The sequence below is a fragment of the Schistocerca cancellata genome, chromosome 6 (genome assembly GCF_023864275.1).
Source record: "Schistocerca cancellata isolate TAMUIC-IGC-003103 chromosome 6, iqSchCanc2.1, whole genome shotgun sequence".
Taxonomy (NCBI): Eukaryota; Metazoa; Arthropoda; class Insecta; order Orthoptera; family Acrididae; genus Schistocerca; species Schistocerca cancellata.
In genome coordinates, this window is record NC_064631.1 from 512,373,657 (window position 1) to 512,400,883 (window position 27,227).

At 42.4% G+C, this 27,227-nt stretch overlaps 1 protein-coding gene across 3 annotated transcripts in view; it reads left to right on the forward strand.

Moving 5' to 3' along the window:
• The window catches only part of LOC126190949 (peptidyl-alpha-hydroxyglycine alpha-amidating lyase 1), a 91,125-nt gene that overhangs the window by 8,064 nt on the left and 55,834 nt on the right, over window positions 1-27,227 (forward strand). For all 3 annotated transcript variants that reach the window (XM_049931594.1, XM_049931595.1, XM_049931596.1), the window contains exons 2-4: window positions 2,412-2,488; window positions 2,583-2,796; window positions 19,685-19,925. In XM_049931594.1, coding sequence (XP_049787551.1) covers window positions 2,412-2,488; window positions 2,583-2,796; window positions 19,685-19,925 — 532 coding nt within the window. The remainder of the gene's footprint in view (window positions 1-2,411; window positions 2,489-2,582; window positions 2,797-19,684; window positions 19,926-27,227) is intronic.

Below are 27,227 nucleotides of genomic sequence, written 5' to 3' on the forward strand. Positions count from 1 at the left end.
GGTGGTGATAGGACAGAGGGGGTGGAAACTGTTGTGGAGGAGGACAGAGGGGGTGGAAACTTTTGTGAGGGTTGTAGGGGCTGTAGGGTACTGTAGGTTGAGGCTGGGATGATTACAGGGGTGGAGGATTTGTTGTAGGAATCACTCCCTTTTGCAGGATTCAAAAAAAGCTGGTGATGCATGAGAGAATTGCACTGTTCGGACTTATCTTTGCAACACATTCTCTGTTCCTGAAATCATCACAGCCCCAGCTTATGGTAACATGCTGTCCCCGCGCCCTCCACCCAACAATTTCTGCCCCTTCTGTCCTGTTACATTGTCCCAGTTCACATTCCCTCTCCCTCATTGTGCTTCGCTCTCAGCCAATACACCAACCCATCTTTTCCCCTGCTCTGCTCCTATCCTATACTGCTCCATGTTCCCCTCCCCTGGCCCCCCTCCACCCCCACTTCCCCCATAGCATCCTGACAGAGTGCCTGGCAGCCTTGTCCGGTTACCATCTAGCTCCTGCACACCCTGCCAGGCAGCACTGATTCCTCTCACCCCCTCCCTTCCATTCATACCATATTATCCCTCTGCATTCCCCCCCCCCCCCCCCCCCCCCCCCCTGTGTGTGTGTGTTAGTGTGTGTGTGTGTGTGTGTGTGTTTTTGATGAAGGACTTGGCCAAAAGCTTCCATCATCTGCGTGTCTGCACCTCAACTTGTTATCCTTATGGTGAATAGCAATCTATCCTTATATTGCTGAGAATTAAACTGGACCGTACTCCTGGATTCTCCTATACATTTCAGTAAGAAGTTCACCGTTTTTGTTTTTGCTTTGCTACTCTCGATTTCAGTCTCTGTGTAATCCCTGAGTGCCTGGACACTAACTTGAGTGCCAATAACAGTCTTTAAATCTGACCAGAATATTTTTGTGTGTTGTGAGAAATCTTTTGATAAGATTCTGCTGTGATAGTCGCTGAAGGCGTCATGCCCTGCCCATTTGGAAGCCAAACACATCTCATTTAACATTTCTCTATAGTCCTACGCCTTGTTTTATGCACATTACACCTCTTCTTGTTTCCTTAGAAGTTTCTTTGAAGCTACTGTATACAATGGGTTTCCTTCTATCATAAACTGTATTAATGTGTACATATCTGGTGAGTACTTGGTCAACAATTATTATGAACTTCAGGTACAACTCATCTTCATGCTCCTGCCCAGAGCTAAATGCTTCATGTTCCTGGTTGTAGCATGACACTGTTGCTTCTTTGTCTAGTTTAATGAATATTTAAATCTTTCTACTTGTTTTACTTGAGCATTTTACTTTGGTAATCATTATTGCGACAATCACCTTATGGTCACTGATACCAGTCTCCATATGGAAATTCATAATAATAATAATAATACAACAATACTCTCCTATCCCCTTTGTTAAGTATTTGCCACAGAAGGTATGTAGTATTCCCGAGGGTATTTTTGGTCCATTGTTACAACTACAAGAAAATGCATCTTTTTTTCCACCAGACACGTTTTGCTTTATTGAGGTAAAACATCATCAGTGGTCTGTAATGAAAGATATTTACAATTTAATTTGTTTTTATGGTAACAAATAGTTTGTTTTATGCAAATTTGATATAAAATGTGGAGTAAAATGAACAGCAAAATGTGCAATATGTTGGACTGTAAAAGAACCAGTAAAAATTAGCTGTAAAGAGAACCAATAAAAACTAACAATGAAGTGAACAGCTCTCTATTGAAAAACCTTCAAGGAACTTCCTTTCCGGCCGAAAATGTGCTCCTAATATGGCTTGATGAGTTCTTTGCCTCAAAACCACATGATTTCTACAGTCACGGAATCGAGAAGTTACCCCAGCAGTGGCAGACTGTTGTAAATAATTAAGGAGAATATATTATTGATGATTAAAGGACTCTGTTATATGTATCTGTTGTCTTTATGAAACTTATCAAAAAACACTAAGGACTTGTGCACCAACCTAGTAAAAAGTTGACAGTGAACTAAGGAACATGGACAACAAGCATAACTTGTAGAAATTAATGTCAAACCATCCAGCATCCTTCAGTTCTTGTACATCGACGTTTGGTCCCGGGTACACCTTGATGGTGTAATCACTCACAATTTGATCCATTGTTTGGTGCAGAGTGCGACACGATCACAAGAATAATTCTCCTTTGTATGAAAGGACAATTCTTTTCTACCTAAAGAGCTAGCTTATGTGCTCACATGTTAATTTTTAATTCAATTTTTTCCATCTCATTATAACTGGTAGAGATTTATTGACTTAATTATTTCTTTCTACAAACTGAATAATGATACAAAATTAGAACAGAATATTCCCATAAGAGCCAGAAAAATATTTATTTGGATTTTTAGTGTTGTCATAAGAGATATAAGATTTTTATGTTTCAGGAATGATGAATTACATATTTCTATTTACTGCTGTACTGTTGACATCCCTGGATGCAGTGGTTTCACAGTATGACTCTGTAAGTGAGAGCTACAGGTTGTAAAATATATATTTGTGTCTGTAAGTCTAAAAATTTGAATTCATACTAACAGTGTGTATGTGACATTCAATAGGGTGTAGAGAATGAACTGTCAGATACACAGGCAGAGAAAGAACAGTACGGTGATTATACAGAACTTGGGAACCATCATACTTCCCCTGAAAGAGGATCACCATGGCGACATTCTCCCTACCCACAGAAAATACCTGATTCGCAGCTGCAAGGATCAGAGTCTCAGAACACCTTGGCACACTCATTACTGAGTGATTCTTCAACAGCAAAAAGTCGTGAGTAACCAGTAAATAACTGTTAGAAGGGTGCATGCATAATTCATAAATATTGATTACTTTAGCTCACATGCTCCAAAATAACTGTTGTATGAAGAACCTTCTGGAATGCAACACTCCTTTAAGGGCAAGAAAGTGGGTTTGAATTGAAAAACACAATAAATCAAGAAAGAAAAGATAAATCCATTGTAATGATAAACCTAGAATATTAAAAAGTGATTTTTATTTTGAAAATTTTGTTTTTTTTTTCTCATTATAGACCCCATTAAGTGCACTTAGTTCATTTTTTTCTACCTTTACTCTTGTTTGCTAATGACTACATCAAACACCCTAAACTAACTATAATTAAACTATTAACTAAAGGAAGACTCTTGGTTCAACAGCTTGCGTGAGCAGCAGATTCATAGAAAGTTGCAGGACAGAGTAAAACTTTGGACCAATGTTCACTTGTTTCAGTTCAGTACTAACCTTAGCCCAGAATACACTAGTATCATTGTCACCATTCTGTGTTATCTTTGCTGTGCTGAGTATTGTTGTGTGTGTTTTTAACTGCACATGCTGCATGTTCATACACAAAAGCAGATGAGACGCTAAGCCTGGTGCTCACTGCTAACAAAGTCAGACTACATTGCCAGTTAAGGAAAGCTGTCACTGTTAGTCTGGTATATTCCATTCATTTCAGTTCAGCTAGCCCCCACAGCCATTGTGCTGAGTGTGTTCAAGGAGTTTGCAAATAATATTCATTGTACAGTGCAGGCTTTCATGGCAGGCACTTGCGCCCTAGGTGATTTTTGTTTTATGGCCACGGTCCAATGTTTTGTGTCACATCAAGAGGGTAGTGACATTAAGCTCTAAAACAGTGAAGAAATGTGTTAAAATTCTGAACAAACTGTTCATTATCATTAATGAAGACAAACACTTAACTTGTGTAGTAGATGTGGCCAGTACGTGGCACGGTACAGCAGTGAGCGTAAATCCACCTTTAACACAAAACTCAGTGTCTACTTCTACACCTATGTACATGCTCCACAAGCCACCTTCCAGGGTGCACGGTGGGAGGGTACCCTGTAGCACTGCCAGTCATTTCCTTTCTTGTTCCATTCACAAATAGAGTGTGGGAAAAACTTCTGTCTGTATTCCTCTTTATGAGCCGTAATTTCTCATATTTTATCTTCATGGTCCTTATGTGAAGTATATTTTGGCGGTGATATAATTATTCTGAATGTCAGCTTCAAATGCCGGTTCTCTAAATTTTCTCAATAGTGTTCCTCAAAAAGAATGTGGTCTTCCCTCTGGGTATTCCCATTTGAGTTCCCGAAGCATGTTGTTCGAAGCTACCGATAACAAATCTAGCGGCCCACCTCTGAATCGCTTTGATGTCTTCCTTTAATCCGACCTGATATGGATCCCAAACACTTGAGCAGTACTCAAGAACAGGTTGCACTAGTGTTGTATATGTTTTCTCCTTTACAGATGAATCACTCTTTCCCAAAATTCTCCCAGTAAACCTAGTTGACCATTGGCCTCTTTCTTACCTGCCGTTCCCAGCGGTGCTCATGGCTCTTTTGTAAGTTTGTAACTCCCACAGGGCCCCAAGCTGTTGCAGTCCTGTCTTCCTTCCCAGGCTGCATTTCCTCCCCCTTGCCCCTACTTCCCCGTCCTTGCTCCTCACTCCTACACCACTGCCCTGCCCCCTCCTCCCCCTCTCTTGGTGTTTTTACTTACGTTGACCTCTCTATCTACCTGGTTTTCTGTATTCCTTATGGTTTTGGTTCTCATTGCTTTTCCTCTTTCATCCTTTTTGGTCCCTCTTTGAGGTTTGACCTCCACTTCTTAATTTTCTATCTATAGTGTGAGTGATTTGAAGAAGAACTCCCTCCCTAGTGTCAACCATAGCATGGATTTCTCTCCCCATTCCTTCCTCTCTGTCTTCCCCCGCATTAGCTCCCTTGTGTCTTGCTAGGTCACCAGCGTGTGTAGCCAGTCCATGTGGTGGGGCTGTTATGTACCCATCTGGGTGGGGCCCCTGGCAACACAGAGATCACACTTCTGATACCTGAGGTATTGCCACCCCATATATGCCTAGGAGGGTTGCTAGTCATTCTGAAGCATAGGAATTCCTGGCAATGGCTGCCATGCCAGATGGCCCTTGCTGTGGCTGGATAGCACCCATGGGGAGAGCCCTTGATGGGAGTGGGTGGTATCAGGGCAGATGCTTTGCACTTGAAGCACATCAAGCTCCAAAACTCTGGCCTCCTCCTTTGAGTGGTAACAGATCATTGAATGCTTCTTATTATTCCCCTACAGCCTTCCCTTCCCTGGCTACACGCTGGAAGGACTGCCAAGCTCACCATGTTGGGGTGAAACACTTTCCCCTGTACTAGGATGGACAGGGACAAATTTACTACCACAAAGCTACAATTTTTTTGAAAAATATATAAGACACATTTGGCATAGTGGAGTCTCTCAGTAAGATGTGGTTGGGGTCCCTGGTGATCAGCTCCATCCCCCACTCCCCCCCCCCCCCCCCCCCCCCAAGCTGCAGCTCTTTGTGCTTGGTGATGTCTTGGTGTCTATTACATGTCACCTGTCTCTGAATATGGTCCAGTGTCATGTTTCATAGGCAACTCATCCTTCAGACTGATGAGGAACTCTAGGCTAATCTGGAACGACTTGGTGTTCATTTTGTTTGACGTGTGCAGAAAGGTGATAAGGACAACTGCATTGATACTGGCACCTTCATTCTGGTTTTCAAGGGACGTACCTTCCCATAGGAGGTCAGGGTTATGTCTTATTAGTGTGATATGAAGCCATACATCCCACCGTCAATAAGGCTTTCAATGCTTGTGTTTTGGGCACGTGTCTTCCCGATGTACGGGGGACACTGTGTGTGGTGTCTGTGGACAATGATTCCATGAGAGGAGCCTCTGTGTACCGCCACTTGTGTGTGTAAATTGTCATGATCGTCACTCTACACAGTCACCAGGTTGGCCAGCTTGCAAGAAATAACTTAAGATATAAGAGTATAAGTAAACGGATTGTCTATCTTACATTGAGGCTCATCAAAAATATGACCAGCTCTACCCTGTGTCGATGACTTCAACTTTTGCCTATGAGACGTTGCTTCCCCCTTCTACCTCTTCCTTAAACCAGTCCCATCCTCCTCTCCTCTCCCACTCCCCTGCAGTTCCCACTCCCTTCCTGCTAGGTGCTACTCCCACTTCCCAGCCAAAGAATTGCCCCCCCCCCCCTCCCCCCACTTCCTCATTGCCCACCTGTAGCCCCAAGGTTGCCCGCTCTCTTTCGGTTCCAGATCTTGCAGCCTATTCTCTCTGTGTGGCATCTCCGCAGGTGCCTCACCACTCTTTGGGTGAGTTCAGGCTTGGCTACCACGGTTGCCCAGCCTTTTCAGCACCTTTCCCCTTCCTTTTGCATGTCTATCCTCCTGCTATTCTTTTTCCCTTCCCATAAGGAACATGGGTGGGATATTAGGGGAATGTGTTCTGAAGTTTTAGTAGCCTGACATGAGAACAGTCTCTCAACTGTTTTCTTCTTCCTTCTCCATCTCTACTGTTGTTCCACAAGAGGTAGGTTTTGCACATGCCCCTGGGTACAGGCTAGACCGACGGAGGGGTGATTGCCTGAGCTGTTATTTTCCCAAATTGCCAATTGGTCCATCTGTCAGGATTAGTGAGGTGTGGAACCCCTCCCTCAGTTGGTAGGAGCACACCATTGGAAATTTTGGCAATCATAAGGGATTTTCTCAGAATGAGCCAATCACCATCTCAGTCTACACGTACTAAACGTAAACAGAATGAGGCTAAAGATTCAAAGAATCTCTCAGCTACACTTTGGTTCCTCATGGTATCACTTACTAAAGAAAGTCAGTCCTTTGCTACGGTTAATCTGTTTATTATTCAGAAAAGTGTTGATGAAATTGTAGGCCCTGTAAAGTCTTGCTGTTGTTTACATAATGGAATTTTGCTTTTGAAGACCAGTTGTGATTTTCAAGCCCACGTCATGAAAGAGGTTGATGCAACTTTAGTGCCCATACACCCCATTTTTCTCATGTTTGATCAAGTAGTGCTTGCATTGAAGTCATCAAGGTCTGACCGTACATCCCAAACCGGATGTGTTGCTACCAGTGTCAACATTACAACTGCACTCGTATGTCTTGTTGGAACTGCCAAAGTGGTAGGTATGCTTGTGAGGGCAATTGCCCACCTCCTCCCCCCACTGTATCAATTGCAATGGCAACCATGTAGCCTCATCCCAAGAACGTCTCCTGTATCTTTACGAGCGGGCTGTCCAGGAGATCCAGGTGAAGGTAAAAGTATATTACCTTGTTGCTCACAAGTTGTTGCATAGCAAAAAGACCTGTGTTTTACCATCTGGCACTTACAGTACTGTTCTTGCTACGCCTCATTCCATAAAGGACACGGCCATGCAGACTTGCAGCCTTAAGTTCAGCAGTGCAGTTGTAAAATCGTCGAGTATCATGGTAGCATCCCCGTCTCCTCCTCTTCCTCCTCCTCCTCCTCCTCCTCCAGCTGTGCAAAAAGCCACCAAATCTTCACCTCTGGTGGCAAAAGCACCCGCTACAAACCAGCAGACTAGAAAAATGGATACTCCTGCAACTACTTTTTATGTTCCTCCAACCAACAAACATCTGAGTCTTCATCTGCCATCTGCAAAGACACTAAGAAATCAAAGGCAAATAGTCTTTTCCTTCCTGGAATCGGAGATCCTCTTCTGAAGTGCAACTGCATGATACCCTCACTCCGCCATCCTTCATGTTTCCAGTGCACATGGCCTAACATTTTTCTACTCTGGAATTGACTAGCCAACCCAATGAGAATGCCAACACCTCTGTAGATTTCATGGAACAGATTCTTCCTGCCTCTTTGCCTCGAAACACTGAGTCCTCGAAGGCTGGCACTCCGCAGCCACTGAGGTGACAACCCTTCATTTGTCCCCCTCCTCCCCTTTCCCAGTTACGTCTCTCCTCCAGTGGAATGTTTGTGGCATTAGATCCAACAAGGAGGAATTACAACTGCTCTCAGAATCACAGCATTCACTTGTTCTTTGCCTCCAAAAAACAAAATTGCATCCCTGCAACCACTTTGACCTCTTGCATTTCCTTCTGGTCCACTTTTACCTACAACCCCCCCCCCCCCCCCAAGGGAGGCATTCCATCTCATGGGGGGGGGGGGTCATGCTGCTCATCCGAGATGACATTCATAGCCAAACTATCTCACTGAACACTCAGCTGCAAGCTGTTGCAGTCTGCATTTTCTGTCCTCATTTCACGTTTTCTCTCCGTACCATTTATATCCTTGCATCATTTATTGTCACCAGGATAGACTTCCTCCATCTTATTGGGGAACTCCCTCGCTCCTTTGTGTTGCTTGGTGACTTTAATGCACAGCATCCCCTTTGGGGTTCTTCAAGAGCCTATCAGATAGGTGCCCTCTTGGCTGACTTTCTCAATCAACTCAACCTCCTCTGTCTTAATACTGGAGCACCCATGTTCCTTTCAGACTCCACACATACCTATTCTCATTTGGAACACTTGGTCTCCAATTCCCAGCTTGCCCATCATCTCAAGTGGCTCTTTCTCTCTGACACTACTCGAGCGACCATTTCCCGTGTTCTACCCGTTTGCTGACTCCTCCCATGCCTACCTGTAAACCCAAGTTGCAGCTTTCTAAGGCTGACTGGAGGCTTTCTTCGTCACTGGCAACCTTCAATGAACAACATTTCCCCAGTTGTGATGACCAGATAGAGTACATCATGAACTTTATCCTTACTGCCGCAGAATGTTCTATACTTTACATTTCATCATAACCATGCCTTGTACCAATCCCCTGGTGGTCTGAGGTATGCCGTGATGTGATTTGCACTCAGAAGCATGCTCTCTGCATTTTTAACCTTCATTCTACCATTGCAAACTGTACTTGTTATAAATAGTTGTGTGTGCAGTGTTGTTGCATTATTAGCAATATCAAAAACACTAGCTGGATTTCATTTACTAGTTCTTTTTACAGTTCCACTCCTGCTTCCCTTGTATGGGGCAACCTCCGTCGGTTCTGTGGAACCAAGGTCAGTTCCCAGATTTCCGGCCTGACCAAAGCAGGTGATGTCATTGTGGATCCTACAGCTATCGCGAGTACCTTGGTTTGCTATTTTGTGGAGATTTCAAGCTCCACGCACTATCACCCCACCTTCCTCCCTCAGAAATGAGTGGAGCAGGCTCGGGTGATGCAGTTCTCCTCTCAGAATTGTGAACGCTACAGTGCCGCCTTCACTATGAGGGAGCTAGGTCATGGTCTTTCATCCTGATGTTATGCCCCAGGGCCAGACAGTGTTCACATTCAGATGTTGCAGCACCTTTCTCTTGCAGACAAGCACTTTCTCCTTCATACATACAATCACATATATGCAGATGGAAAGTTTCTCAGATGCCCATGTGACTCTACCATCACACCCATACCTGGTAAGGACAAACACCTTCCTTCTAATAACCACCCTATTTCTCTCACCAGCTGTGTTTGCGAGGTGATGGAATATATGATTTGTGGCTGGTTGGTATGGTGGCTCAAATCTCACAATCCACTAACCAATGTAAAATGTGAATTTCTAGTGCGCCATTCAGCAGTTTACCATCTTGTGACTTTGTCAATCCATGTCATGTACGGTTTTCTGTGGGAATACCAGACTGTGGACATTTTTTTTGAGAAGGCCTATGACACCTTCTGGAGGACTGATGTCCTCCGTACTCTATTCATGTGGGGCTTCCAAGACAGCTTTTCCCATTTCTTTCACGAATTTGTAAAAGACTGAGTTTCAAGGTACATTTGGGTTTGGCTGTGTCGGATGTCTTCATCCAGGCGAATGGGTTGCCTCAAGGCTCTGTCCTGAGTATTGTCCTCTTTGCTAAAGCTGTTAACCCTATTATGGCCTGTCTCCTACCATGCATCTCCAGCTCCTGTTCCATTGACAACTTTGTGACTTATCGCATTTCTCCACAGACTTGTCTCCTTGAGCAGCGTCTTCAGCGATGTCTTAATCACCTTTACTCGTGGAGTATCGACAATGGCTGACAAAATCATTTGTGTGAATTTCTGGCAATGCAGTCGGCATCTTCCACCATCTTTACATCTTGGCCTGTTGCTCTTCTGTTTGCTGAAGCTACAAAATTCCTGGGGCTGATTCTTGATAGAAAACTTTCTTAGTCCTTCCATATGTCTTACCTGGTCGCACAGTGTACCCAGTCTCTCGTATGTACTATGTGTTCTAAGCGGTACTTCCCGGGGAATGGATTGGACCACCCTCCTCTGTTTTACTGATCCCTTGTCCATTCGAAACTAGGCTATGGGTGTTTTGTTTGTTCATCTGCACGCCTACCCATCTTATGCTGTCTTAATACAATCTGTTTGGCCCGGTTGAGAGTCTGTAAGCAGAAGCTGCCAAACTACCACTATGATACTGGTGTGATGTTCTCCTCCGTAGGTACACATTAAGTTTGTCTGCCATGCACAGCTACCCGTCCTATGACTTTTTTCTTCATGACTACCTTGACCACCAGTATGGGTCCCATCCATCTTCTCTGTTACCTCCTGTAGTTCGCTTTTAGCTCCTACTCCAGCTAACTTCATGCTACCTGCCACATTCCTTATGTGTGTGAATTATTCTTCACCTACTTTGTTTTGTGTGGTGGCCTGTGTTCATCTTGGACTTCACTCTTTTCATAAGGAAACTATCCCAGATTTGATCTATTGCAGAAAGTTTCTTGACTTCGCACACAACTTAGTGACAACATCTTTTTGTACACTGATGGCTCTAAGACAGACTGTGGTGTCGGGTGTGCCTTCATCATTGGGATCGATCATATTCGGTACCAGCTTCCAGAACACTGCTCATGTTCAACATTTACAGCAGAGCTCTTCCCCTCTATCAGGCCATGCAAAATACAGGCGGCCCCTCCAACGTCATAAGTGGCACCCGTCACTGGAACATCTCTTTACTTTTAAGCGGCTCCATGCCCGAGCCCGACATCTTATTCGCCATTGGAAGCAGGAGTGCTGGGAAAGGCATGTCTCCACCATTGGCATCCGTACCTCTCCATCGCAGGTTTGGACCAAGATTAGGTGACTCTATGGATATCATATCCCCGTCAGCGTACCTGGAGTTTTCCCTGAATGGAGCAGTCTGTACTGAATCTGACATGATTGCAGAACTCTTAGCAGAGCATTATGCTCAGAGTTCTGCTTCTACGAATTACTCACTGGCCTTCCGCTCCATGAAAGAGCAGTTGGAACGTCGGAGCCTTTCATTCCATACGCGCCACACTGAATCGTACAATGTTCCATTCCGTGAGTGGGAATTCCAAAGTGCCATCATCGCTTGCCCTGATACGGTTCCTGGACTGGATCGCATCCACTATCAGATGCTCAAACACCTCTCGGTGGACTGCTAGCAACACATCCTAGACCTTTTCAACCGTATCTGGATTGAGGGTGAGTTCCCGCCTCAATGGCGGGAAAGCATTATCATACCAGTGTTGAAGGCTGGCAAGAACCCATTGGAGGTGGACAGCTACCACCCCATTAGCCTCACCAACATTCTGTGCAAGTTGCTTGAACGTATGGTGAGCTGGAGGTTGAGTTGGCTACTTGAGTCTCGGGGCCTTCTGGCTCTGTCTCAGGGTGGGTTCCATAAGGGCTGCTCTGCCACCAATAATCCGGTCTGCTTGGAGGCTGCCATCCTTACAGCCTTTGCCCACTGTCAGCATCTGGTTGCCGTCTTTTTTTATATGCGTAAGGCATATGATACAACATGGCAACATCACATCCTCACCAAAATTCATGGGTGGGGTCTTAGGGGCTCGCTCCCAATTTTTATTCAAAATTTTCTGTCACTTCGTTCCTTTCACGTGAAAGTTGGTTCCTCCCAAGTCCAGGAGAATGGGGTCCCACAAGGCTCTGTCTTGAGTGTCTGCCTCTTTTTAGTTGCTATCAATGGGCTAGCTGCAGCTGTGGGAACGTCCGTATCAGCTTCTTTGTAGGTTGATGACTTTTGCCTGTACTATAGATCCACTGGCATTGTGGTTGCTGAACGGCAACTACAGGGCACTATCCGCAGGGTGCAGTCTTGGGCCGTCATGCGTGGCTTCCAGTTCTCGGCCGCCAATACTTGCATCATGCATTTCTGCCGGTGTCGCACTGTTCACCCTGAGCTGAGGCTTAATCTTGATGGCGAACGTCTTGCCGTGGTTGAGAGGCATCAGTTTTTGGGCTTGCTTATTGATACCCGGTTGACTTGGCTCCCTCATATTCGGCAGCTTAAACAAACGTGCTGGTGGCATCTTAACACTCTGCGTTGCTTGAGTCACACTAGCTGGGGTACTGATCGGTCTACTCTTCTACGACTCTATCAGGCATTGATTCAATCCCGTCTTGATTATGGGAGCCTGTCTTATGGTCCAGCATCACCTTCCGCATTGCGGTTGCTGGACCCCATACTTCACTACTGGATCCGACTCGCAACTGGAGCTTTCCACACAAGCCCTGTAAACAGCATACTTCTGGAGGCTGGTGTTCCTCCATTGCAGATCCAGCGCCAATGACTACTGGCTGCTTATGCTGCACATGTTTGCAGCTTGCCTGGGCATCGCAATTACTGTCTCCAGTTCCCAACTCGGTCGTCCATCTTCCCGAATGGCGGCCCTGGTCAGGGTGTACGATCGTGGTTCGCATCTGGTCTCTTCTCTTGGGCTTGAGTTTTCCCCTCTCCCACCTCTTTTCTGGGCCCATTTACATATATCCCCGTGGTGTGTGCCCCGCCCATGCCTTTGGCTGAATTTGGCACAGGGCCCAAAGGACTCAGTCCCTCCTGAGGCCCTCGACCGGCACTTTCTTTCCAACCTTACCATGTTTCACGGCTCTGACATGGTTTGTACTTACGGTTCGATGGTTCTGGTCGAGTTGGTTGTGCTATTACTCTTGGTGATCTTTCTGAACAACGTTCATTGCTGGCTGGCTGCAGAGTTTTCACTGCTGAGCTGGTCGCCATCTCTCATGCCCTAGAGTATATTCGCTCCTGCTCAGGTGAGTCCTGCATCAGCTGTAGTGACTCCCTGAGCAGTTTATGAGCTATCGACCAGTGTTTTCCTCACTCACGTCTGGTGATGGCTATCCAGGAGTCCATCCATACTCTTACCCGTTTCGGCCGCTCCGTGCTTTATGTATGGACCCCGGGTCATGTTGGCATCCCGGGTAATGAACGTGTTGACAGGCTGGCCAAACAGGCTATTAGTGCAGCGGCCCTGGAGATTGGCCTTTCGGAATGTGATCTCTAGTCAGTATTGTGGCAGAGAGTCCTTGGTACCTGGGGGTGGTGAATGGCGCACCCTGCCTTCACCCAATGAACTTCGGGTTATCAAGGAGACTACAGGTGTGTGGCGCTCCTCCATACGAGCCTCTCACTAGGACTTATTTGTTCTCTGCCGGCTACGCTTTGGCAATACCTGGCTGACACATGGTCATTTATTGCGCTGTGAAGACCCACCTCTATGTCTCTATGGATCAGCGTTGACAGTGATCCACATCTTGTTGGACTCTTCGCTTTTAACTGTGCTCAGGCAGACGTTTGCATTGCCTGATATGCTCCCAGCACTTTTAACGGATAACACTGCAATGGTAGGCTTAGTTTTGAGTTTTATTCATGCAGGGGGCTTTTATCGCTCAATCTGAGGGTTTGTCTCTTTTGTGTGTTGAGTCTGGCCTTTGGCCTATGGTTTTAGATTGGGGTTTTTAGTGTGTCTCTTGGTGGTTGGCTTTTCCTTCTCCCCCTCACCTCCCCTCCCTCCCCATGGTCGGCCAATCAGTGTAACACTCTGTCTCTGTGTGATTTTAATTCCTCTTTTCTGGTCTTTGTCTATGTCTTTCTTGTTCTTTGTCCTTCTTTGTCATCTCTGTTGCTTGTTTTTCTTCATTGTGGGTGTTTCATGGTCGTGGAATGAGGGACCGATGGCCTTTGTAGTCTGGTCCCTTCAGCCCCTCCGACCAACCAAATGGTCATATGAGAAAATCCTCACTTCATCGCTACTTGAGAGATGCTTTGTCTCATTGCTCGTGTGCCAACTATAACACCACGTTCAGACTCATTTAAATCTTGATAACCTGCCTTTGTGGCAGAAGTACCCAATCTAACAACTGCGCCAGACACTTGTTGTCTTACATAGACATTGCCAACTGCAGCACTGTATTCTGACTGTTTACATATCTCTGTATTTGAATATGCGTGCCTGTACCAGTTTCTTTGGCACTTCAGTGTAGGTTGACCCATGGTTTTTTACTCCACAATGAGCTCCCTTCCCCTTTGTAGTTGTGGGGCTCTGCTCATGGTGTTCCATATGTTGCTGGATTGCCCTTGCCTTTTGGCTCTTCACATTAAATAGGCCCTCCTACTTTCCATATCTCGCATGTTAGCAGACGACACCTGCATGGTTACATTTGTCCTCAGTTTTCTTCATAAAACTGGTTTGTAACCTCAGATATAAATTCTTGAAATTTCCTGTGGACTTTGAGTCCCTCAGTTAGCATGGGCATTGGTTACGGAGGTCTTGACCTTGGCTCCACACCATTCATATTCTCCCGTTTTTTCCCTACATTTTACATTGATCTGTTATGCTTGTTTCTTTCCTCTTTTCTTGTATCTTCTGCCCCCTGGTATTGTCTCTGTTGTATCTTGATAATGGTATGGTGCGGGTGTCAGGATGGGTGCCCACCATGCGTAGTGTTTCTGGGGTGCACCTGCTCTCCTCATTCCCCCCCACCCCCCCTCCCCCTCCTTTTCTTTCCTCTTCCCGCTGCCCTGATGTCTCTTTTTCCTCTTTGTTTACAGGTTATATCTTCCCCTTGACTGGACTGTGCTGTTTGTGTTGTTCCTCCCTTGATTTCTGCCCTACTTGCTCATGCGGCCAATGACCTCACAGCCCCCCCCCCCCCCCTCCAAACAATTGGCTTCTCTATGACAATCATCATGTGTCCAGTTCACTGGCAGTACTGTACAGTATTTAGTCACAGACATTCTGCGTAGACTACACAAACAGTCCTATGACCACTGACACCTGAACCACTTGAATAGCTCCATGATGCAAACTCATGGGCAAGCACAGACTGATGGTCTCTTTGGCTGCATATAAATACCAGCCTGCTGTGGCAGTGCTGCCAAGTGGCCTTGTAGGCATGGCCCTCGACCATGTTGTGATTGGCCGTATCCGCTGACTGCTACACTTCTAGTAGTGTCTGTGGTGGTGCCAACATTGAGGCTCACGATGTGAGATATCGATGACACTTCACAAAACATATTTCTCTGCCTAGTGTTTTTCCTTACAATGCTGTAGACTTCATCTGATGATGCCCCCATCACTGGAAGATGAAACTTTAGGCAGAGAAATATGCCTTGGACCAGAGCCTGATGCCCATAAAGTAAATAGTGCCAATAGCAGTCAAGTTCTTGCGTTTCCTTTTCTTCTTTTTCATTCCAATTTCAAACATTTTGTGTAAATTGTTTCAAATACAAACTGTAGAGACAGTATAAAATACGCAGCTGACACATATACTGATATACTTATTTTGCTTTAAAGATGCAATTTATCTCTGGAAAAAAGTAGGTCTATATGGGAAGATTGTCTGTCAAGTGATGTGTGACCAAAATTCTGCTTTCTCAAGAGATCAGATTCAAAGCTTGCAGCTCATGATTATATTTCTTCAGTAAATTATGGCACGGCCATAACTTGTGAATGTACATTTTCTATCACAAAGTATAAATCTATTATTGAAAAGTTTTAACTACATCAAAATTAAAACTTTCAAAATCGTTATATTAAAGTAATGATTTGGGAAGGGAAATGAGCTTAAATAAAAGACAATCCACTCAAAAACGCAGAATGGTTATTTATTGTGGAGAGATACTGAGAAAAAGGAAAACTGAAAACAACAAAATAAAAATTAAGACAGTTTCATTGTTTTGATGATGTCATAGTTTCTTCAAATTGTTTGTCTCTGTTTAAAAAGTTTTGACCATGTTTCAAAACTAGGAAGAAATTATGCTGGAAAGGAGGTATAAAGTTCATTATGTCTGCCATATGTGTTGTTTCTTTGTTTTGTGATGAGTTTCCCATCAGGGAAACTTTGAAACTGGTGCCGAGCAAAGCCCATTGGCCAGTGCCCAGCCCAGTTTCCAGAGCATACCCATTTATCAAATTGAGCTTCAGAATTAAACTTTGACTTTCAAGGTTTGTTAAAAAAAAGCAGATGGACCATGCACTTTATCTTACTTGGTACGATGTAGTTTCAGCCAGTTGCTTTCATTTCCGGCAACATGTTTTTCTTTCTCTTCATGACACACACTTGAAGGTCTTTACCTGAAAATCTGCTAAAGTGTATCAGAACTCGTGTATCCCTTGTAAAAACAATCTCATAAAATGGAGCATGTTAGGACCAGATAACAGTAAGTGTAACTGTGGAGAAATACAAAATGTGCAACATCTAATAACATTCTGAAATATGTCCTGCACATTCCTCCCTAGACGAACTCCCACTAAGCAAGCCTAAAGCTTTGATTTAGCCCAGTGTTGAGCTGAAAAATTGACAGCTTCAGACTCAAAAAGTAAAGCAAAGTAAGTAAGTCAGAAAATCTGAACGTTACTTTTCATAAACCACAAACTTATTCAATATCGGGTGGGGATAGCAGATCTTACTGCCACGAGCATTTGGACATATACCACTCAACTGCCAAGGCGCACAGCAGTTTCATTCAGTGTGAGCGAATTATTGAACTAGGGCTGATGCCAATGTTGCATACAACAATCTGCCTGTGTGGTAGTGATAAGTGGTGTCAGCCCATTTTTCAATGCTTGTGACTTACACCACTTGGCACCCAACATGCCTGTATACTAGTACACTTTGATGTGTGTGCTTAGCTTGCTATATTGATATTGTGGTCTCACAGAAAAGTGACACATTCTAATGTAGTTGTGATATTACAGGACCCCTTTCTCGAATTACATGGAAATAAGATGGAAAACAATATGTAGTTCCAAAGTCTTAACAGATCATTAACTTTCTGTGCATATATGTACTATTCCTTCATCTAAGTTAGACATCTGCAAGCCACTATCATTCTGTCCGCCCTTCCTGTTGCATTTGTAGATAATATGTGGGAAAAACAATCATCAGTGCTCCTCTGTGTAATCCTGAATTTTTCTAATTTTACCATTGTGGTTATTACAGGAGATGTAGATTAGAGAAGGTGAACAGCCAAATTCCATGTGTTCAATAATCTTGTGATTCATTTACTTTACACTTTCTGCCATTAATTTACTATTGCTGTCTTCCTTCAGAATAATCCACTCTGCGCTCCTCCCCATTAAATGGTTGCCTCCATCCATATAACAGCTCGTCATTTTTTCCTTGTTTCTACATCTGTTTGCATCTTCATAACACATCAACACATCTCTTTTTTTATTATGACAGATGCTGAGAGAACATGTGCCATTTACAGCTGTTGTCTTAAGAAAAATAACTATTTGACTTGAAAAATTAGTAGACTATTATTATGTGTTTCTCCACAGAAGAGGCTTTGTAGACAAAAGGGAAATGTGTCTGGTGTAAAATTTTGTTCAATTAATCACAGTAAGCTTAAGAAGCCACAGAAGCCAGAGAAGATGTAAGTAGACCGATTAAATAATTGGGTTTTATGCTGGTTGTTTGCGTAGTTCTCACACGGTATTTTGATAATGTGGCTTGCTGTCTTCTTCAGGTGCTCCCTGAGACTGATCCTTGGATGGATCAGGTCCAGTATTTATGCCTGGATGATGCTAAGCTCTCTGTTTTCAGTCTACACAGTGTCAGGTGCTCCATCTCATGTCTGCACATGACGGGGGGGGGGGGGGGGGGGGGGGCGCTCTAGCTGTCCTCTCTTGCCACTGGTGCTCCATCCACTCTCTGCACCCGGCTTAGCCACCCTCTGGTGTTTTGTCTCCTCTGTGGAAACAGTCGAGTGTTTGGTCCTGTGTTCGTCACTGTTTGCCCTGTCTAGTGATGTGTCATCTCTGGTGTGTAGTGTGTGGTGCTCTTTCCAAGGGCTGTTTTCTTGGTCTCTACTCCTATTTTTCTTTCTCACAGAATTTCAGTCTTGTCTCTGTTGGGTTTTCAGAAGCTCAAGTGCTGGATTCTGGGTGGTGCTGAACTGGTATCCAGGGTCAGGGTTGATGAGATTCTCTGTGAACTTGATCTTGATGGATTCTTTTATGACAGTGGTCCAGTATCTCAGGATCTGTGTCACAGTCTGGGAGTCACTGTAGTTCATTGAATGACTGACTTGTAGACAGTGCTCTGAAATTGCTTCTTTGGTTGCCTGTGTGATATTCCTCTGGAGTTCTTTACACGTTATTTCCACTCTCATGAGCTCCAGAAGAGACAAAGAAGGTGCCATGTCTGGTGCCCATGTCCGCTATATGCTGGACCGATCTCTGCCAGAATCAGCAGAATTTTCTTGAAACATAACATCAAAAGCATATTTTTCCCACCGACAAAAACTAGGGCGCTGGTGACAATTGTAAAGGATGACTTGGGGCTAAATAAGCCAAGTATTTGCAACATACCATGCCAGTGTAGGATGTCATACATCAGTCACACCAGACACGGAACCAAATCAGCAATAGTGGAGCACTCTCTAGAATTCAGTCACTCAATGTACTACAATAACATCAAAAGTGTGAAACAGCACTCGAGACCCTGAGACAGTGTCATAAAAGATTCCATTAAGATAAAGGTCACGGAGAATCTCATCAACCATGAGACTGGATACCAGCTCAGCACCACCTGGAATCAAGCACTCAAGCTTCTGAAAACACAACATTGACAACACTGAGATTCTGTGAGTAACAGAAATGGGATTGGAGGCCAAGAAAACAGCTCTTGGACACAGCACCACGTGCTATGTACTGGAGGGGAGACATCACTAGACCGGCTGAACAGTAGTGGATGTAGAATGAGAGAACTGACTGTTCCGACAGAGGAGACAGAACACCTAAAGCGCCCAATGAGAAGTACAACACTGGAGGCCTGCCCCAACAGGGGATGACGTCACACAGGATGTCCAAGGCAACCGAAGGATGGCCAAGGCTGCAGCAGTTGGCAGATAGAATGCATGGTGTGACGCAAATGCGAAACAGAGCATTAGACAATGGGCATGACACAAGATGATATGTGGTGTAGATTATGGTCGATGCCCCAGTGGAAAGAGAGGACAACTAGAACTTTCCCTGGCAAATGCAGATTTGGATGGAGCATGTGATGTGACAGACAAAAAACGGAGAATCAGACAAAGGGTGCAACACCGGAGGATGACCAAGATGGCTGCAGACAGCAGTCGGAGCACCAGTGGCAAGAGAGGACAACCAGAGCTGCCCCTGGCAGGCGTGGACTGCAGACAGAGTGCCTGATACAACACCCTGCAAAAATACTGGACCTGATCCATCCAAGAACCAGTCTCCGGGAGCACCTGAAGAAGACGGCGAGTCACACCATTGAAATATCATGTGAGAATGACTCAAATAAGTGGCAGAAGATTTGATTATTCAATGTGTCAACATATCATCTGGAAAGCCTCAAGAATTATGTATTATAAGCAGACTACAGTGCACTCAGTTCATTTCTTGGATTCTGTTTTCCATTTCATGTCAAATAATTATTGTGAAACATCTGTTGCACACAGGGGTTCCTATTGTAATTACCCTGACATTAGCTGAAGGCTTATGTAAGTACTGAATTAACTACTCAATCTTGATTTAATCTTGTAATTGTACACTTTTCAGTATACAAATTAGTGCCTGACTGGCCAGATCCAAGTAAACACGTGGGGCAGCTTTCTGCTGTGAGCATTGACACAGATGGCAATATTGTTGTCTTCCATAGAGGAGATCGGACATGGGGTTCACAGACATTCCTGCTTGACAACACATTCAGTGAAATTTCTCTAGGCCCAATAAAGCAGTCAACAGTCATTGTTTTCAACGCAACGACTGGTCATGTTCTGTACGAATGGGGAAACAACATGTAAGTTCAATACCTCATTGTTGAGTGGGTTTATAGAATATATTAGTGAAATTTTATATTTGTGTTGTGTGGTATGCATCATTTACTTTTGCATTATTGTCTGTACAAGAGAGTAATATTTAGAAAACTATACAGATTGTATCACTTCCTTGTACAGTGAGTATTTTTAAATTCACTTCCAGGCTACATGTAAGTGTGTATCATTAACTGATTTATAGAGTGTGGTTGCTGTCTCTCCTAGGAATAACTGTTGTAATAATTCTTGTTCCTCTAACAAGAAGATGCAGCAGGCCAAAATTTTTGAGCGAAATGTGTTAAACATATTGCTCTTCTTGTTATAGAATTTGTAAGTTGTCAGCCGTAAGAATCTACCACTGAAATTAAATCAGACTTGTTTATATTTACCCACTGTGACACAAAATGAGACAGCAGTCATAATAGAGCTGAACCATTAGACCAGTTACGTAAATAAAACGCAGGCTTGTATGGCTAGTACTTACAGTTTTGGCAATATTTGTCTTATGAGCATTAGGTCATGGTCAGAGGGAATGACAACTCGGAAATTAGTTACAATCTCAAACAAGGTCAACAAGTCAAACTATTTATACATTTCAAGGCAACGGTCAGTTTCTGACATCATCAGCCCACTGCCTGAGGCACTTTGTTTACTACTAAGGTCCACAACTTGTCTTGTTTTTGTGTTTTTGAATTTCTATGGCTTCTCTGTATATCATAGTGTAGTAACAATTCAAATTTGATAATACTGTGGTATCAAGGAAACAAAATTTGGTGGTTCCCTGATTCCAGTGCATGTTTTGCCTGTGTCAAATTACCAGTGTTGCCCAGATGATGACTGCTCTTGTATTCCTAAGCCAAAGTATATAAAATACTTTGCACAGGCAGTCAATTGTACACAGGAACTACAAAAAGAAACATCAACACTCTCCTTAAGAAACACAAGGAATTTTCATCTGAGAAACACAGATAAACCGGCTATAGCAGACCATGCACAGGCACCAGGAAACAACCAATTTTGTTTCTCCAATATTATGGTTTTATCATAATCCCAATGTTGGTATGTACAGAGAGACAATACGAATTAAGAAGCATGAAAATAACTGTAACAGAAGAGAAGAAGGTTTGAAATAGACTAGTTGTGGGTCTTAGTACTAAATAAAGTTCCATAAGACACATCGGTATGACTCCATGACCATAGGCAGTGGTCTGATGACATCACAAACCGGCTTTTGCCTGGAAATGTGTAAACAATACGACTTGCTAAGCTTGTTTGAGATTGTATCTAGTTTCTAAGGCCTTTGTGATGTCTCCAGAATTGGAATATGAAACATTAGGCATAAAAATGTGACTTAGCCCATGGCCTAAAAACTAAAATCACTAAAATGCATTTATGAACATCAGTAATTGCACAAAAGTTTCTTGTCATCATAAAACACTATAACAATTGTATTAAAAACTTGTGACTCCAAAGAATTTGCTGCACAGTACTTGAAAACTGTGTGTTCATGTAGCAAAATTTGTACTGAAAGTTGATGTAACAATGAGAGAAAATGATTTTAAACCAGATCATGCACTACTATTGACACTGAAGTCCAGCTTTAGTTGCATGCAAACATTCAATGTTTTTTATTCCTCCACTATAAAAGGATATGAAACTTCATTACTTGCAGTCCTGAGACATCATTTTAGTTAAAATGTAGATATTCATTGACACGTTCTTGGCTGCATAGCATGCAGTCTTTGTATCCCGTTGTACTTGTTTTCAATTTTCAGAACACGTGCTTAGTTGGAAGTTGTAGTTGGCATATGGAAAATATAATTGTTCACACTCTACATTTGTTCAGTGTAAGAGGCTTAGCATTAACATACACAAATATTTTAAAATGCCACAAAAATTTAAATGCCTTTAAATACCAAAGTCTCGGGCTTGATGTGGACAGGGCTCACAATTGAACTGTGTCATATTTGGCACCCATCATTGACGTGAGCTTTCCCTCATAGTACCACAATAACTTAATGCTACTGCATTGAGACTTCTTTGTCTGCATATCATTATTAGATGGCTAGACACTTGCTGCCACAACCTAGTACAACTGTATGTAGAAAAGATAAAAATGGACACATAATGGCAGCACTCTTGAGATTGAGGATTCTACAGAACAGACATATTGATTTGCTTGCAGTATTCCTACCATTCTGCCATGCAACAATGTACTGAATAAATTGGTGAATGTACTTAAATACTAAAATCTCTGAAGTGTTATAACTTATTTATATTAAACTTGCCACATTAAAATATGTTTAAGAATAATACACTGAAGAGCCAAAGAAACTGGTACAACTGCCTAATATTGTGTAGGGCCCCTGTCAGCATGCAGAAGTGCCGCAAGGTGACATGGCGTAGATTCGACTAATTTCTGAAGTACTGCTGAAGGGAATTGACACCACGAATCCGTCAGGGCTGTCCATAAATACAAGTACAAGGGAGTGGAGATCTCTTCTGAACAGTACGTTGCAAGGCATCCCAGATGTGTTCAATAATGTTCATGTCAGGGGAGTTTGGTGGCCATCAAAAGTGTTTAAACTCAGAAGAGTGTTCCTGGAGCAACCCTCTAGCAACTCTGGACACATGGGGGTGTTGCATTGTCCTGCTGGAATTGCCCAAGTCTGTCGGAATGCACAATGGACATGAATGGATGCAGGTGATCAGGTAGGATACTTACGTATGTATCACCTGTCAGAGTTGTATCCAGATGTATCAGGAGTCCCGTATCACTCCAGCTGCACATGCCCCACACCATTACAGAGCTTCCACCAGCTTGAACAGTCCCGTGCTGATATGTATGGTCCGTAGGTTCATGAGGTTGTCTCCATATCTTTACACATACATCTGCTCTATACAATTCGAAACAAGGCTTGTCTAAGGAGGCTACATGTTTCCAGTCGTAAACAGTCCAATGTTGGTGTTGATGGGCCCAGGCAAGGCGTGAAGCTTTGTGTTATGCAGTTATCAAGGGCACATGAGTGGGTCTTCGGATCCGAAAGTCCATATCGGTTATGATGTTTCGTTGAATGGGTCACACATTGACACTTGTTGATGGCCCAGCACTGAAATCTGCAGCAGTTTGCGGAAGGGTTATACACCTGTCATGTTGATCAATTTTCTTCAGTCATCAGTGGTCCTGTTCTTACAGGATCTTTTTCCGTTTCCAGCCACAGCACTGTTGAAGATTTAACGTTTTACCAGGTTCCTGATACTTACGGTACTCTCTTGAAATGGTAGGATGGGAAAATCCCCATTTCATTGCTACCTCAGAGATGCTGTGTCCCGTCACTTGTGTGCCATAGTTGCCATTTATACTCACTCAAATCTTGATAACCTGCCATTGTAACAGCAGTAACTGATCTAGCGACCACGCCAGACTCTTGTTGTCTTATATAAGCGTTTCTGACTGCAGCGCCGTATTCTGCCTGTTTACATATCTCTGTATTTGAATACGCATGCCTATACCAAGTTCTGTGGCACTTCAGTGTATTTTGAGTGATTAGAAAATTACTATAGATAGACATCTGTGGGAATATGAGAAATGCTGTCCGCAGCAACAAATATTAAAGTTTACGCGTATTCGTGATACAGTCAGCAAATAATAATGTACTGTCATGATTACTGAAGCTGACTTTGTGAATTTTTCATTTATGCTGCTATGGAAAGTCTTATGAAGCTGTTACATACGTCATCACATATTACATATTATTAATTGATTATCACATAGGTTATCATACTTACATCAGTTACCATAATGCTAAATTATGTTAACAATTTACTCTTCTCACCATAACAAGCATTGTGTACTTTTAAATATACTTAACACATACTTTGATAGATTCACTGAATTTATACTGAACATTATTTATGGCATATACAGGATGATTCACAAAGATATGCAAATATTTTAATATGTTGTTCTACAAGTAAAACTAAAGAAAAAAGTTCATATACACATAGGTCTACAAATGTTTAGTTACGGAGTTACGGCTAATAAAAGATTTTGCCTGAAATTTAGCAACTTCGAGATAAGCAAAGATTGTTATACAAATAAATTTGTTTACTTTCCATTAAGAATGTAGAAACGTTTGTCATTTTGGGCAATCATTAGTGAGTTGTTTCAGTTGTTTCCTAACCTGGAAATGAGTGAATGTATTGTGAAGTTGTATGTACACTGCACAACTTCCGTAACACTAAGCTACAAATGTTTAGTTACGGAGTTACGGCTAATAAAAGATTTTGCCTGAAATTTAGCAACTTCGAGATAAGCAAAGATTGTTATACAAATAAATTTGTTTACTTTCCATTAAGAATGTAGAAACGTTTGTCATTTTGGGCAATCATTAGTGAGTTGTTTCAGTTGTTTCCTAACCTGGAAATGAGTGAATGTATTGTGAAGTTGTATGTACACTGCACAACTTCCGTAACACTAAGCTTTTAGCATGAATTTATGTTTGCTATGGTATTAATAAAAGCAGATTATCTGACACATTCATACAGTTTCAATTAATGTTATTAGCATTATTTTTACAAAATTAAATTCTCTACAACTTCTGTCGAAAACTTTGTGCAATTGTCTAGAATTTAAGAAACAAATTGGTCTAAGTAGTTAATAAATTACAAACTTTATGAAATTACGTCTTTGCTTCGCTGGATGTTCTGGAAAACTATTGCAGATACACATGTGGGACATGTTTTAGTAGATTCAGCAGATCAATAGCAACAAAATAAATGTAAATTAAGCTTTACTTTACCTCATACAGTTTTGCGATGGTTTCATATTAGTGAAGTCGCTAAATTTCAGGCAAAATCTTTTATTGGCCATAACTCCATAACTAAGCATTAGTGGACGTATGCTTATGTGAACTTTTTTCTTTAGTTTTACTTGTAGAATAACATATTAAAATATTTGCATATTTTCGTGAATCACCCTGTATAATTAACAAACAGAAGTAAGATTATGGAACAAAAATTTGAAAAAAAATGACTTGCCCTAAACTTGTCATGTTGTGATTGCTTTTTGAAATTGTGTAATTGAGTGCTGTTACTGCAAGACAAACAGGAATTACTCAGATGGAAGATAACTGCTTTCAGGATGGACACAGAATGCACATTTAAAAGTGTGTAAAACTGGGAAGAAGAAAACATTGTCATAGTTAACCCTTGGAGATATTTTCAACATATGTATTGTCCTCCAAAGCACAGCACAGTCAAATGGATATAGTGGTATAAGTCCTGAATGTGTGGTAGTAATAGTGCGTAAAATCATAATTATAACCTACCTATACTAATAAAAAAACTTTAAAATTGCCATGTCTGTCTGTTTGAACATGGTAACCACCAAAACAAGTAGAAAAATGTTCATGGAGTTTACACGTGCAATTTGTGTGTAGCTTGGGGCAACATATGGGTTCTATTTCATCAAAATCGGAACATGGAGAAAAAAAAAAGAAATCACAATTTAAAGTTTTATCTAAAATCACTAGCGCAGCTTAGTAGTTTGTGTGTTTAATCATCATGGCTCAGTACACCAAAGAGCCAGGAGATGGCTCTATTAGTTTATTTTAACTCAGTGGCAAATGTATTTTCAGAAGTTTATGTTGGTGACAGAATTAAATGCCGCAATCTTAGCTTTACAAATAAAAACTAACAGCAAATTTATTTGAGTAGGATAAATGGATTTAATGATTTGCCTAGGATAAATGGGTTTAATGATTTGCCTAGGATAAATGGATTCAATGATTTGCTTAGGATAAATGGATTCAATGATTTGCTTAGAATAAATGGATTTAATTATTTTGTTTTGTGTATTAAAAACTTAATAACATTGCTTTGCTTCTTTTGATAGGTTTTATTTGTATTTGTTGCTAGGAAAAATGAAATTAGTAAGTCTGCTTTGTGATTTGGATGGCTAGTCATTACATTTTGATTTTGTTTTGTTTGTAAATAAAAATGCCTATAAAATAGTCAAATCTTTCTGAATATACCAGAATGGCTAAAAAGACAGGACTATGCAGTCTCAAGAATTCAATGAAGATTGTGAGGTGAGACTTTATGTGGCTTGAAAACATCAGGCTTTAACTCTCTCTTTGGAAATTCCATCTGAAAGTGAGGCTCGCTGTAACTCTGATTGAGAGCATCATGCATTATCTCGCTCCTCAGAAACTGACAATCAGAGAGGCTCAAAGTTACCCCTCTCTGGTGTAACATCACAGTGGGTGGTGGTAATTAAAGTGGTGCTACTAACAATGGTCCAATTTTGGCTGTAATTATTTGTATGCCAGCAAAACATGGTAAACATTCCTTGCGTTAATGTGAAACCAGTATACAGTGGGGGGAAAATGAAGTTCCAATTTTTGCTACCAGGTGCAAATCAGGCACTGCAAATGCAAGAGAAATGCGTAGAAATGTTTTCATATGTAACTGATTAAGGACAGGACTTGGGCAGAAAAGGTCAAACAAGTGAGATATACCTAATGTTGATTTTATTATTAACTGCCACTTGCACACGTTTTTCAATAGGAGCACCGAAGACATCGACAAGATGCTGTACAGAGCCAGATTTGCACCTGGTGGCCAAAATTGAAACTAATTTTTTTCCAGTGTAAATCAGTTCCGCATTAACATATCTACCAAGTTTCGCCATCATACGATAATTAAAGCCGACGCTGGACCACTGTGAGTACCTACACTTTAATTATAACATCTACACACATACTCTGCAAACTACCATACGATACATGGTGGAGGGTACCTTATACCACTACTAGTCGTTTCCTCTCCTGTTCCACTTGCAAATAGACTGATGGAAAGTGACTAACTATAAGTCTCTATACAAGCCCTAATTTTTCACATCTTGTCTTCGTGGTCCTTACGCGAAATGTATGTTGGCAGCAATCTAATCGTTCTGCAGATGGCCTCAACTACCAGATCTCTAAGTTTGCAGAATAGTACCTTGCAGAAAGAGCATTGTCTTCCCTCCAGAGATTCCCATGTGAGTTCATGAAGCACGCTCCCTGACACTTGTGTGCTAATTGAACCTACCAGTAACAAATCTAGCAACCCGCCTCTGTATTGCTTCAGTGTCTTCTTTTACGACGTAGTGGATCCTGTGGTACTGCAAATTGTGAGCTCTGCTTGCACCCTGTGAACGAGGCCAGCAGTCTTCACCAGTCCCGCAGCTGCCCATAAGAACTGCAGATGTCCTCAGAACCCAAGCAACAGACATCATTGATGCT